Source organism: Salminus brasiliensis, chromosome 9, assembly GCF_030463535.1.
Source record: "Salminus brasiliensis chromosome 9, fSalBra1.hap2, whole genome shotgun sequence".
Lineage (NCBI taxonomy): Eukaryota > Metazoa > Chordata > Actinopteri > Characiformes > Bryconidae > Salminus > Salminus brasiliensis.
The window spans coordinates 12360490-12374692 of record NC_132886.1 but is presented as its reverse complement, the minus strand read 5'-3'; the positions used below and the strand labels follow the sequence as shown (position 1 = coordinate 12374692).

Below are 14203 nucleotides of genomic sequence, written 5' to 3'. Positions count from 1 at the left end.
TTATTCCAGTGAGAACAAATGAAGAGTAGACTGCACAGAATAAAACAGAATTCCAAAACACATTGCATATTTCAACCTTCACACTCATAAACCTGCAGGAATTGTGTTGTATGTATTGTACATTACATCAGCCATCAATGGAATGCAAGTTCTCCTATCCGATTTTTTTTCCAATCTATAGTTTTTCCCAGACCATAGTTTGTAACCTGACTGATACGTGACCTCACTATACATGGCTTTTGCTGTAAACTATGTGTAATGTCTATGCAGTTTGTGAGATATTACACATGCTCTGGTGAATGTGCATCAAGTTTCTGACAGAACTTCTGGAATTCTGGAAAGGTAGAGTGCCTGAGTTTGGAGGGCTCTGCTTCAGTTCAGTCTACCTTCCGTTTCTTGTTTGACCGACAACAAAGCAGCTTACAGAGAGTTACCAAGACCCATAGTGCAACTAAAATAATGGCTGAAAGAAAAAACAACACGTCTAGACCGTGGTAGGTGTACCATTGCAGACTGTTCGATTCTGAGCGCAAGTGTTGAGCGCCTTTGTGTCTTAAGACATACTCAATCCAGAAGGTGGCGCTGTCAAGAGGAGAAAGGGGGCGATCACGATGAAGTTCAGAGAGTTTCTGCATGCTGTTTCGATAAGATGGATTCTTAATCACGTCCTCAAGACCTTCAAGGAAGTCTCTTGATGTTAGCGCGCTAATCTCAAGCACACGAGCTGCTCCTCGAACCTCCAACCTAACTGCATTGTCAAACTGGTCAAAGAGAAGTGGCACAAGCAACACAGGTACCCCATGATAGATGGCCTCGTAGATGCCATTGGTGCCACCATGGGACACAAAGGCACGAGTCTTCGGATGACCCAGGAGATCATTTTGAGGAAGCCAATCAAGCAACAAAGTGTTGTTCCCTAGGGATGAGGGACGCTCCCCCAGGTATCTCCAAATGACCTTCTGAGGTAACTTTGCAAAAGCAGAGGCGATGGCTTCTGTGATTTCTTTTGGAAGGGCAGTGACCATGACCCCAAAAGACATGACCACCACTCCGTGCTCCCCAGAGCTCTGCACAAAATCTTCCAGCTCTGCAGAAATGGCTTGGGCTGGGCGACACTGGAAGCCACCCATGTAGACAACGTTAGGCATGCTTGGACGTGGGAAATCAAAGACGAAGTCAACGCGCATCAGCCAGATATCCGCTGAACGCTGCATAGTGAGGAGATCTGAATCTGGTGGAAAGTGGCTCTTGAGCAGTTCGTCATAAATTGGGAGGAGAATGAATTGTTGCTGCAAAAGGCTGAACAGATATCGAAGGAAGTTCTCAGTTCTCTGCAGGAAGTCCATTCTGTCACTGAGCAGTGAGTTGTACACTGGAACATAGGAGGGTGGGGATGGAGCAATGGCCATGTGGGCGTCTCCTGTATTGAGCCAGCGTACATTATACACCATGGGTAAATGTAGGTAATGGCCCAGAAGGACTCCAGCGGGGAATGCAGGGTCGGTTAACATTAGGTCAAACTTGGCATCCTGCAGTTGTCTTGTTAGAGATGCGTCATTTAATATGGTGGAAATCAGACTAAGGGCTCCATTGTGGAATATTTGCAAAATGGTTTTCAAATCCTTCTGCTGCTCAAAAAAGCGCACGATTGGCATCATCTTCCGTAGTGCTATTGCGCGCTGCAGTAAAGTCCCGAAATACTCTTCATCAACAGCTTCTGTTTGAGTGATGTTTACAGTAATGACGGTGTACAGTGGAGAGCTGTCCTGGATGTACAGGCTCCTGGAAGATCGTACCACTGTCAGACTGTGGCCACGGACATGCAGCTCCTTCAGTATGACCTGCATATTTACCCAATGGCTGCCATCTTCAGGAAGCACCAGGATCTTGCCGCCGCTGGAGCAGCCAGCAAGAAAAAGGAGGCAGGAGAAGGAAAGTAGCTGATTTGCATTCACTCCCATCTTCCAGAAAACTGGAGAAAGCACAGAGAACAAAGAGCAAATGTTATGCCACTTGAGGCGAGGCTAAAGAGAGATATACACACTGAGTGGCTGCTTCATTAGACAATAACACTACCAAATTAATCATGCGGTTGATCATGATGATTTCACTCTCCTCATTTAGATCGAGGATGTGCCTTACTCCGAAGCTAGTCCCATATCATATGGTGTATGTATATATTGGGCAATCTGGGAGAGTTCATTTTGGGACAACACCAAGTAAAGCAGTTCTTACTTGTTGTTAAATCTCAGGGAAGGCACCAGGGATTTTACACAACTGCATTGACCCAGATCCATCTAATTGCTTGAAATGTGTATTCAAAGGAGGTTACATCCTTCTGTTGTGTAATGGGGGAAATTCAGAAACCATTCAGGGGGTCTAGAGCTAGAGAGGGGCCCTAAAACATGCCTATGTGTACTGATGTCATTTTGAGTAATGTTATTATGTGTTACTTTGGTTTTAAAAGCTTTTCTCAACAGATTATTAGCTCTACCCTTGTATTACATTCAGTGGGATGTGTCCTGCTGGTGTGGTTTTCTTAGTAGGGTACATGCTGATCTGAATGAGAACACTTAAATCGTGATCAACAGAAACAGTGTGAAGCTCTTATCGATGATCTAATATAAACATGAAAATATATAGCCCTATATGGTCATGTGCACTCTACATGTGTAACACTGGAGAATCAGAGATACTCATAGACTCGTGTTGATGTAGTCTCCATTGTCTTAACTAGAAAAACAATTTTCAACAAACAGTTTTTTTATATTTCTGGAAAACCGAACATAACTGGTCTTACCTGTTGTCTTACCTTCTTTGATCTGTCAGATTAACAAAAATGTACACACAAACAATGACTATGACCTTCATTGTCTTATACTGGCGCTAATTCTTCTCTGAGAAATGTACACTCTCAAAAATAAAGGTGCTTCATATGGTTCTTTGAGGTTCTTTTTAAAGGTCTAAAGGATTTTCAAGGTTCTTCACACTTACACATCTCTATTACAGATATGATTCTGTATGTAAGCAAAGGAGGGTTCTTATATATATATTATATATATATCTTATATATGTATATACAGGAGCTCTTCTGGAGTCAGGACTGGACATCCATTTGAGATGTACTTCATATTGGTGTACTGATTAACGTGTTTATGTTCGTCGCAGTTTGTGTTTAAAATGTCTTGTCCGCTCTCAAAGGTTCCTTGAGGAATTTATGCTTTTAACAGTGTACAAAATATTGCAAAGTATGAAGTTGTGAAAATCAGTGGTTTTAAATGATCACAACCCGTAGGTTTTGGATTAGTTTTCAGTTCTCTCTCACTCGCTTTTTCTTTTTCACTTGCTATCAGTGTGCAGATCAGGATAGGCAGCAGCTACTAACTTTAAGCACTTCTTTTTACCTCCATAATAGAAAAAAGGCACAGGTGTATACAGTGTTAATATTTTTTTACAGACAAAAACCTTGTATGTGCAAAATAGCAACTTTACAGGAGGAGGAAACTAAGTTTCATGAACTTTAGACACATTGTGAAAGAACAACTGCCAGATTCACATTATGGCAACATAAAAAACACAAAAAATGGAGATACAAGGTTTTTGCAGGACAGCGAATATATTTACCATGTAATATATGAGTCACTAATCTCAAAATCTTTAAAATAGACCTGTATAGCAAGATTTCAGTCTCTGTCTAACACATGAAAACAGCTGGAACTCTTTTAGCATTATGCTTTCTAGGCACAAATAGGCTGAAACCAGCCTAGAATTGTCCCATTTTATCCAGAGGCACTCACTGGCATATATTTAAGGACAAGGTTTTCAGAATACTAAAACCCAGATGACATACTCACCGGAGGCTCTCTGTTTCCCCTGTCACCAGCTTGTCGAATGCAGTAATGTGAGAGCTAAATTGACCTGGGGTATTTCTGCATGAATGAACGAAGTGCCGTAATCAACCAGAATGCCGGAGCTCCTGATGAATCCTTTGTTTTTCTTAAAGTGAACCAAATCATAGAATCACGCTCAGTTGTTCACTGCTCGCAATTTGAGCACAAAGATAACAGAGCCAGCTAAAGACAAAGAAGCCTGTTGTCCCGGTGCAGTACGGCTGAGCTCAGTGACCATGATATCTTTTATTCTGCTCATGCATCTTCGAGAATGTCCAACATTAGCTTGAGCCACGTCACTTGCACAGATCAGGACTGACACTGTATTAAATTTATATGGTCATCGAACCTAATATATAAAAAAAAAATCACTCAAACTCAACTGTGCCAGATGTTTTCCCTGCAGAATTTTGCAATCATTTAATAGTGGAATCAAGAGAGCCATTTCAGACAAACTGTTTTCCTCTCCTTTTTCTCTTCCTGAGAGAGAGAGAGTCATAAAATGAAATGCTCCAGCAGAGAACACATTGTAAAAATATTTTTTGAGTGATCCTTTTTTTCCCAAAATAAATCTGGTCAAATGAGCCTGTAAATTAAACACACTGTCAGTTTTCATCTGTGTAAGTGATATGCTCGAGCTGATCAATCTAAAAAAATACTTCATGTGGTCACAAGCAAATCAGATCACTTCAAATAAACATGCCCTGACTTATTTTTCATAGCAAATGTAGGGATTCGTGGAATATGGCTTTGGCTATCAGTCTACACTCTTAAAAGCAAAGGTGCTTCAAGCTGTTCTTTGAGCGACGCCATAGAGGAACCACTTTTGGCTTCACACAGAAGAATCACTTTTGTGAAGAACCACTTTCACTTGATATGAAGGTTCTTCAGAAATGTAAAGGTTCTGCACAGTCACACTTCTCTGCTGTAAATGTTATTCTTCAGGGCATCACTCAAAGAACCGCTTGAGGCACCTTTAATTTTAAGAGTGCAGCGCTCAATTTGAAGGCAGTTCAAGAGAATGACACCCTCCTAATAAAAAAGAATACCAGTCATCTCTCTTGTAAAATTGCCATCTCAGTTTATCAGAGGTTAAATTCTATCCACAATTGAGATTTACGCTACATGTCCTAATGTTTGTGGACACCCCATCTATTGAATGCCTTCCTACCTATTGTTGACACAGATGTGCAAATGCACACAAACACACACAGAGCTTGTCTAGTGTCTGTAGAGAAGTACTGCCAACAGAATAGGACTCTCTGGAGCAGAAAGAAAACATGAACCTCTTGGCTCTATGCCCAGTGGCAGATGTATATTACATATATGTACATATTTGTCCTTAAATGTACAGTATGCTAGCTTTTCAGGGGGGCAAAAAGGGAGGAGAAATATGACTGGCATGTTTTCTAACCCCTGTTTAAAGTACTCAGGCCAAAAAAATAAACACACAAAATAACAGGCACACAGAGAGATTTTTCTCCCACCAGTGTGGCCGAAATTGCGGCGAAATGGTTTCATTCAATGCTTGCTGTTCTTATCCCACCCGAGGTACTTTGGAAATGCAGTCCACTGCAGTTCCCTGCACAAAGAATCCTCTTTGTACTGCCTGCAGTCTTCTTAGGTCGATCTGCAAAGAAAAGATGTTTGAAAAAGATGCAGTTGGCTGTCCTCATGTGAATCGGAGAAAGCTCATGCTAGCCTTTACCCACTCAGCAATGGTGTGATGGGGAGAGTCCTAGCTACTGGGTTGAAATGGAAATGACTAAAATTGGGGTTAATATTGAAAAAATAAAGTTTTCACTTTAAACCGATTCAGTGTCAGTCGATTCTGTCATTCTGGCCAATCATAGCAAGCCCCAGTCCCAATTATAGTGTGAAAATTATAGTGAAAGTTTTCCACTCCTAGTCTTACACAGCCATGAAAAGCCTGCTTTATACTTATTGTGTGACCTTTTTGTGTTGTTCTGGATCAGTAAACAGATACCCACGTATGGTTGTAGAAACTGGTTACTCTAGTCCTGTTCAAATGTGATACAATCCACTTTCTGGTTTACTTAAGGACATTTAATCATAAGGGTGACATGCATTAGTTTAATTATCTGTGTGAAACAATGTTTCTTTGTTTCACACAGAAACCATTGTTGCAGCCTTAAATGGGCAATACATCTGTACAATTTTGCTTAAATGGAAGCGAAGGTTGCAACTTCACTTGTCACAGCCCTTTAACCAAAATGTACACAACCCCAGGAAATGACCATGGGCTTCAAGGGATCTGTAGTTTGTAGTTTCTTAAATGTACTTAAAGTAAAAAAGTGAAAATATGTAAAAAAAATTCTAATTCCATTTTTTAATGATAGATATATACAACCACTGAGTGTAATGACTTATGCTGGAAATGCAATCATATTTAACACACAGATGACATTTTAATTTTTTGGTAAACTAACATCATTAAAATGCTGTCATAAAAATGTGTCAGTTTTGTATTCATCCTCATTGATGGTAAATGTGGTAATATACAATTGATTATACAATTATAAAATGCTTGTCTCGTCTTGTTTCCATTATGGGCTTGGCATGCTGCTAACTGCTCTATGATAATTTTAGATAAACAGGCAGGCTAATGCTTACTTAATGCATGCTTACTCTACCACCTCAGTCCTCATGCTTTTATAACTTTGACGGTTGTGTATATCTCAGCTCGTCCAGAAGAACGTGAACTTTTAGGCCTTCTGTGTTGTTAATTCACAACACTTTATCAAAATAACAGTCCCTGGCATCCTTACTGTGTTTGTCTCTGGTTGTCCTCTCATTTAGCTTCTGCTTCTCTGGTTTTATTGATTTCTGTGCTACCAAAGATCATAGAGTAATGTACATTTCTTTTACTTTAACTTTCACAGTAACAACATCTCCAAAACGGCTCATTGGTGATGTCAAAAACAATAAACATCTGACTGACAAAGTCCGATGACAGCTACACAATATAAAAAAATGCGCAGACCAGTTTCTTCTACATTCACTCTTTATTTAAAAAAGATATTATGGACTATGTATTATGTACAAACAACACTTGGGTATCTGGAGTGCATAAAATAAGGCAACCCAGTTATTTTTTTTGTGATCAACCTAAGAGAGAAATGGGATATGGGATTCAACAAGCATTTCTGCTTCCAGACCTGCTAACATTATGTCAAAGCTAAGAGCTAAGCTCTGGGTTGTTGGCACAAATCGTGAAGTGGATAAAGTTGATTTTTGATGGTAACATCTCAGTTATAGTCAGCAAAACCCTGTATATGGTTTGGCCATCACCAACGCAAGACTGGCAACAAAACGTTCTAAAAGAAGGATCGATAAAAACTGTCTGGGCCAAAGCTGCAGAGAAGGGAAATGTAAGTATTTAAAAAATAATTAAACTAGGTGTTTCCTTGTCTGTTTAGCACCATGCTACCAGCTAATTATGGTAATATAAGATGTTTGAAAGAAATCAGGGATGCTTGCCAGGCAGTTTATCGATGTTAGCATCGTTAGCATGTTGTGGAGGGGGTAAAAATGCTTTATGTCCATTTTTAATTTTACACACACACACACACACACACACACACACACATATATATATATATAACCAAAATAAGTGTTGTAAAACTGCAGTAATGCAATAACTAATTTATCTGGGGGCATATCTCCAGCTGTGCTGCTGTTGAACAGTACATGCAGGGGTCCAGATTAGAAAGATAAGCAAGTAGCAACTCTTACAATTACTGTTCACAGTACAGTTTTTTCTGATTTGCTAAAGTGTACTGCTCATTTGTAGAACTCTGGGCCATGGTAAAGATGTTTGAGTATCTCCAAATGGACTACCAGCAGCACTTGGTACTTGACAGACTTGCCATTTCATTACAAAAAAAAAACCCAGAGGACTGTGATAACTTGAGGAAAAGATGTTTAATACGTCACCTTTAACATATTAAACGAATGCCTGAAACATCCATAAAAAACAGGATAAAGAAATGTAAACTGCAGCTGATCCAACTATGTGTTTTGTTCCTTTGAGCTTTGTTTGAATGCTTAGATTATGAGGCGGTCCTAAACAGTTCTACTCCCGTTTCCTCTTTCTGTTGAAAATCTTGCGATAGAGCAGCTTGGCGACACACACTGAGATCCAGAGAATAGCTACAACAATAGCAAAAAGCAGGACTGCCACATCTATACTATAATAAGCATACCACGGCATGGCGTAGGCCTCAGTGCGCAGGTGGCGAGCTCCTTTGTGTCTAAGGACATACTCAATCCAGAAGGTGGCGCTGTCTAATCCATTCACCGGGATGTCGCGGTGCAGCCGTGAAAGCCGCTGAATGTTCTTGCGATATGTGGGGTTTTCTAATAGATCTTTTAAAGCTTCAAGGAACTGATCCTTAGTGAGTGACGCCACCTCCAGCACCTGAGCTGCCCCACGAGCCTTCAACTTTAGGACATTGTCAAACTGGTCAAAAAGAAGAGGTAAACCCAAAACCGGGACACCGTGGTAGATTGCTTCATACAGGCCATTGGTACCACCGTGAGACACAAAGGCACGTGTTTTGGGGTGGCCTAAGAGGTCATTCTGAGGAAACCAGTTTACTAGCAATGTGTTGTTACCAAGAGCTGAGGGTGCTTCACCTAGGTATTTCCAAATTACCTTCTGAGGAAGCTCAGCAAAGGCTGCGGCAATGATCTCTGTGATTTCCTTTGGGAGGGCTGAGATGATGGTCCCTAATGACATTATCACCACACCTTGTTCTCCTGAGCTCTGCACAAACTCCTCCATATCGGGAGGCAAGAGCTTTGCGGGTTTGCATTGAAAACCTCCCACATAGACCACGTTGGGCATTGTGGGACGTGGGAACTCAAGGACAAAGTCTGACCGCACCAACCACAAATCTGCAGCTTGCTGCATGGCCATCATGGTGGAGCCCGGTGAGAAGTAGAGGTCAAGTAGCTCCCTGTACGGAGGATCAATGTAGAAGTGTTGCTGAATGACAGAGATGAAAAAGAAGAGCATGTTTTTAACGCGCTCAGAGAAGGTCATTTGGTCACAGAGGTAAGATCCACTTAGTGGAACGTAAGAAACGGGGGAAGGCGCAAAGGCAAAGTGGCTGTCCCCATTGTTGATCCAACGAACGTTAAATACCATAGGTATGTTAAGGTAGCGGCCTATGAGCACTCCTATAGGAAAGGCGGGGTCAGTTAACATCATGTCATACTTAGCATCTTTAAGTTGTGACATGTAGGCCTTGTCTTCAAACATTGACATAGCTGCTTTGGCGAGATGAACATTGCCATTCGCTAACATGTGAGTGAGATCCCACTGTTGGTAAAGGGAGGTCAGAAATGGCCACTTTTTGCGGAAGTCTAGATGTCTCTTCAGCACCTTTTCATAGTAGTTTTGTTCTATGTAATCTTGTAGAGACTTCATAGGGATGGTAGTGTAGATTGGAGATTTCTCTGAGATGTACCAGCTTTTGGCCGAGTTCATCACAGTCAAGTTGTGCCCACGGGAATGCAGCTCTTTTAAGATGATCTCCATATTAACCCAATGGCTGCCATCAACAGGAACCACCAATATTTTACTTTTGTTCTGACAGCCACCAGGAAGTGGAAATAACCACAGAATGTTCGTAAGAAGCAGGAAAAATACCCTCATCAGCTCCATTCCTACACAAACAAAAGATCAAACACACATGATGAGGTCTGCGTTGGAGATTCACATAGGCGTTAATAGGTTACATGACAACATCTTTACTGATTATTAAGGAATAAGCATTATATTGTCCAACTCTAATGCTGTATTTATAATATGAATTCATCTGCACACCACATATTTCCTGTAAAAAACAGTGGGAAACACCATCCATCACGAAGCTATTTCAATTCTATGGTTATGTATGCTGCCTTGGTCACATACTGCTATGAGGCACAAAACACTTTCATGTAAACAAAACATGAGAGTCAATATTTTTTTCGACCCCCAATGCAATTTAGGTTCATTAGCAAAATGTACAAACTTTCAGCTGTATGCAATAAGCGTGTAGGGATTTTCATTCCTCTACACCCCTACTGCATCCAAACCAACCAAACATTGGCCCAACAATGGTTACTGGGACTGGTGAAGGGTCATTATAAAATAAAAGCTTTATCATGGGGAATATAATTATTTATTTAATCTCCTTAAAGACAAAATATGACTGATGTCTGAATAATTTGATTGGTTAGGATACACTCTATAGTGCCTGCTCAGTGCAAGCTAGAACAAACAAGAACCATATAAATAGCTCAACACAACCAATAGACCAACAGGTGGTACCTCAAATTCCACCCAGGCTTGGTTTCAGAAGAAGTCCTGGAAGATTCTGGAGTGGCCGTCACAGTCGCCTGACTTAAACCCCATACTGTTATGGCAAACAGCTGAACGTTTGTAGATTTAAGAAACTAAGAAACCTAATTAGCTGTGAGGGTTCAATCATTTTGATTGCAACTGAATATACTTTCTTTCTTTCCTATGATTGGCTATTCCTCTTTTATTTTCAAGGCAAAGAAAGTTAAAGCTGTTCTCATTTATTCTGTATTTGTGGGCATGTCAGAGAGATACATAACGTTGATGTATTTTCATTAATACAGTGCTCAAAAGTAGTCATAAAGTAGACACTTTATGATACAATTTATTAAATCATTGATGATTTGCTTATATATCACTATTTATTCAGTTATAATACCCTGGTTTACCGACCAGAACTGAAAAAGAATTTTAAGCAGATCTGTGTTTAACTGCATCTGCAAAAATATTGCATACATATTGCTATCAAGAGACTATTCTTTGGTAGATGCATTCAATTCAACAGCATTGGGGAGCTGTGGTTGGTGTGGCGCAACAGATAACACCACTGCCTGCCATGGAGCTACCACACCATGTGGGAGACTGGGGTATAAAATAAAAGCTGCGCTACAACAATAAGAGTCCTTGGGCAAGACTCTTAACACTACATTGGCCCACCTCTGTAATACGAGCAACCTTGTAAGTCGCTCTGGATAAGGACATCAGCTAAATGCCGTAAATGTAAATGTAAGCTATGGTTTGACTCGCTGCCTATGTATTCAGTTGGACCCAGAGAACTGATACATATATGATGTAACTGAATTATGTACTTTTCAAAAGCGTATTTTCAGAAAACACAAACAAAAAAACAACCAACCAAACAGAAACATTATCCAAATGATGATGGGATTGTCTTAATATATAATCCAGTTTCATTACATTGAAAAGCACATGGGAAGGCCAAGAAAAAGGAGAGAGTACATCTTAAAGTCCACTATAAGAGTAGGTGTGCCAAATAAATCACACATATATCCACTTTTTTATGTTTATAACCAGTAGTCATTTAATTCAACTGGAAGGGTTAATATTGCTGTTGTTTATGGCCTACAGTGCGATATTAAATCAAATAAGGTTTATTGTCACATCACATTAACACAGGTGTAAAGGAGAGTGGAAATGTAGGTGCATACCCAAGGTAGTAACGACACAAATATAAGATAAATATTAGAAATATATAAACATTAACTTACTATACACACCCTATACACACACTATCCACACACTGTTTACAATGTACAGGTTTAATATATACCTGTGAAATATTTATATTACTGTATAGACAATGTAAAACGCTATGGAAAGGAAAGTAAGAAAGTTCTATTTAAAACGTCCGCTTGTGTTTTAATACATAGGCTCAGAAAAACAGGTTGCCAGACTAGAAAACCTTGCCCTGTTGTAAAGCTTTATCATCTGCTCAAAGTTAATTTTAGAGAACTTTAAATACTGTAGATGATAAAGCTTTACACCAGGGCAAGGTTTTCTTAAATGCTAACACAATTTAAGGTGAAGCCCTGCGTTCATACTGCAGGGCTTTGTGTTTATGTAGCAGTGAAATTTCAGGCAATGAATTTGTTGTGATGGTTTATTCATTTTGATTGCAACTGAATATACTTTCTTGCTTTCTTATGAAGGGCTTTTATTTTTAGGGCAAAGACAATTGAAGCTATTCTCATTTATTCTGTATTTGTGGGCATGTCAGAGAAATGCTATGTCCATGGAACTCAATGTGATGCATTTTTATTAATGCAGTGCTCAAAACTAGTCTTGGGACACTTTATGCTACCATTTATGGTTTGCTTATATATTGCTAAGCTAAAGCTATTATTTATTCAGTAAAGTTATAATACCCTGATTTACCAAGCAGAATTGAAAAAGAATTTGAAAGAAAAAGGAGAGGGCGCATCTTAAAGTCCACTATAAGGGAAGAGGTGCCAGATAAATCACACATACAGTATATCCTCCTGTTTTTATGTTTATAACCAGTAGTAATTTCATTCATTAACTGACATATATACACACACACTATGCACACACTGTTTACAGATTTATTATGTACATGTTTAATATATACCTGTGAAATATTTACATTATTATATAGACAGTGTAAAACGCTATGGAAAGTTAATAGAAAGTTCTTACCCAAAACTTCCGCTGGTGTTTTAATAAGGAGGCTCAAAAGAACAGGTTGCCAGGCTAGAAAACCTAGCCCTGGTGTAAAGCTTATCTGTTCAAAGTTCATATCAGAGAAATGCTAACACAATTTAAGGTAAAGGTTAAATGAACTTTCACAGCGCTCATACTGCAGGGTGTTGTGTTTATTTAGCAGTGAAAGTTCAGGCAGTAAAGCTACTGCTACCTGATTTTGTGCCTTTTTATTTCCAAAAGATCAGAATTAAAAGTCATTTTAGGACAAACTCCCAGACCAATACCATGCTGTAAGTGGAAAGAGCCCTATTGTGTTTTTCTTTTTTTTGTCCTCAATTGCTATTTTTCTATTTTTATTACAGTGGTGAGAAGTACAGAGAGGAGGAGAGGAGCCAAAAGAAAAAACAAAAGGAGCTTTAATAGTGATTATGAGTGCAGCGTATGAGTCAGTGCATGGGCTTTATCGGAGAAAGCCAGCTTCCTGTCTCTCTCTCTCTCTATTGCTCCCTTCTGTTCCTGTCAACCAGGTACAACCATATCCTGCCCTCAGGAATACAGGCACATGTTCAAATCTCAAATCCCTGAGGATCAGCCTATTGTGGTTTCTGATGGTTTGAATTATTTCGCAGGGACTGCTGCGCTCAGAGAGGGTCATAAATTCAGAACACTAAGACAGATTTTCATTTTTCCTAAGAAGATTGAGAAGTGTAATGTCACAATGACCTCTTAAGATCCCTCTGCCGAAGTGTCCTATTCCAGCGCATATTCCTGTTCGTTCTTGTACTGCCTAAAAACAATCTCTATGTATTTGCACAATTGAGTCACTTCATATTTGAGCGTTGGCCATATTTGTGATGTTTTGGCTATGTGCTCACTGTACACACTGTTCTCTGAATGAAGTTACTTTTAACTTAACTCTTTCATACACATTAATCCATTCTAGCCCAACAGCTGAGTTTAGTATGTTTAAAAGAACTCTTATACTACAAACAGTCATCACTTATGCCCAATAGACTGGATCTGTTATGAAAAATTAAGTGATATAAATGGTTTAGCCATAAAGTTTGATCAATATAAAAATGTATACTCAGATTTGTAGGGATGTCTTGATCCGATCTAGTGACTTGAGATCAGGGCTGATCCAGGCATATTTTAATGGATCGGGTATTTGCTATTTTAATTCCAATCAAGTACCAACTTTTTGTTTTAACCACATGTTCACAGAGCCACCTGGTGTCCTCGAGGCACCATTAACGGAGATTAATGGTGGTGTTCTGTGGAGTTGTGCTACCCATAGATATCTCCTATGTTGCAGTTCTGCTCATGCGCAGACCCACAATTCTATATGTTTTCATGTGTTTTTTAGGATAATTCTATTTTTTGCAGGTGCATCAAGTAATCTGAGCTTAATGTTAATATTTGCTTAAGTGTTACATGACCGTAAATTTGATTCAAATAAAAAATATTTGAAACAGTAGATTCTAGTGTTTTATATTTACCCTGATATAGTGATGTACGCTATCCTAATAGCTGTCCTGTTCTTCTCCTAGGAAAATTCTCTGATATGATGCTTTTAGCCTATTAAAATATACTAGCTACAGGTTTATTTTGGAAGCTTTACCTAAAAATATACTCTATGGTAGCATGCTTTGACAAGGTAGCACAACTTGATAGAACGCTGGCAGCAGAAAGGATGTTGTTGGAAGTTAAATAAAAGAGTTCAGGGTAGAATTATTTTACAGTGGAACATGAAAAC

General features: G+C 39.4%; 1 protein-coding gene and 1 pseudogene across 1 annotated transcript; both read right to left on the bottom strand.

Moving 5' to 3' along the window:
- Positions 1-377: 377 nt before the first annotated feature.
- On the bottom strand, positions 378-3887 carry LOC140562923 (UDP-glucuronosyltransferase 1-2 pseudogene; annotated as a pseudogene).
- A 4099-nt stretch (positions 3888-7986) lies between these two features.
- Positions 7987-12465, bottom strand: ugt5g1 (UDP glucuronosyltransferase 5 family, polypeptide G1). Its single transcript, XM_072687429.1, has 2 exons — positions 12442-12465; positions 7987-9584 (listed from the first exon to the last, which is right to left on the bottom strand). The coding sequence occupies exon 2, from the start codon at positions 9580-9582 to the stop codon at positions 7987-7989; it is 1596 nt and encodes a 531-aa protein (XP_072543530.1). The 5' UTR covers positions 9583-9584; positions 12442-12465.
- Between the last annotated feature and the right edge of the window lie 1738 nt (positions 12466-14203).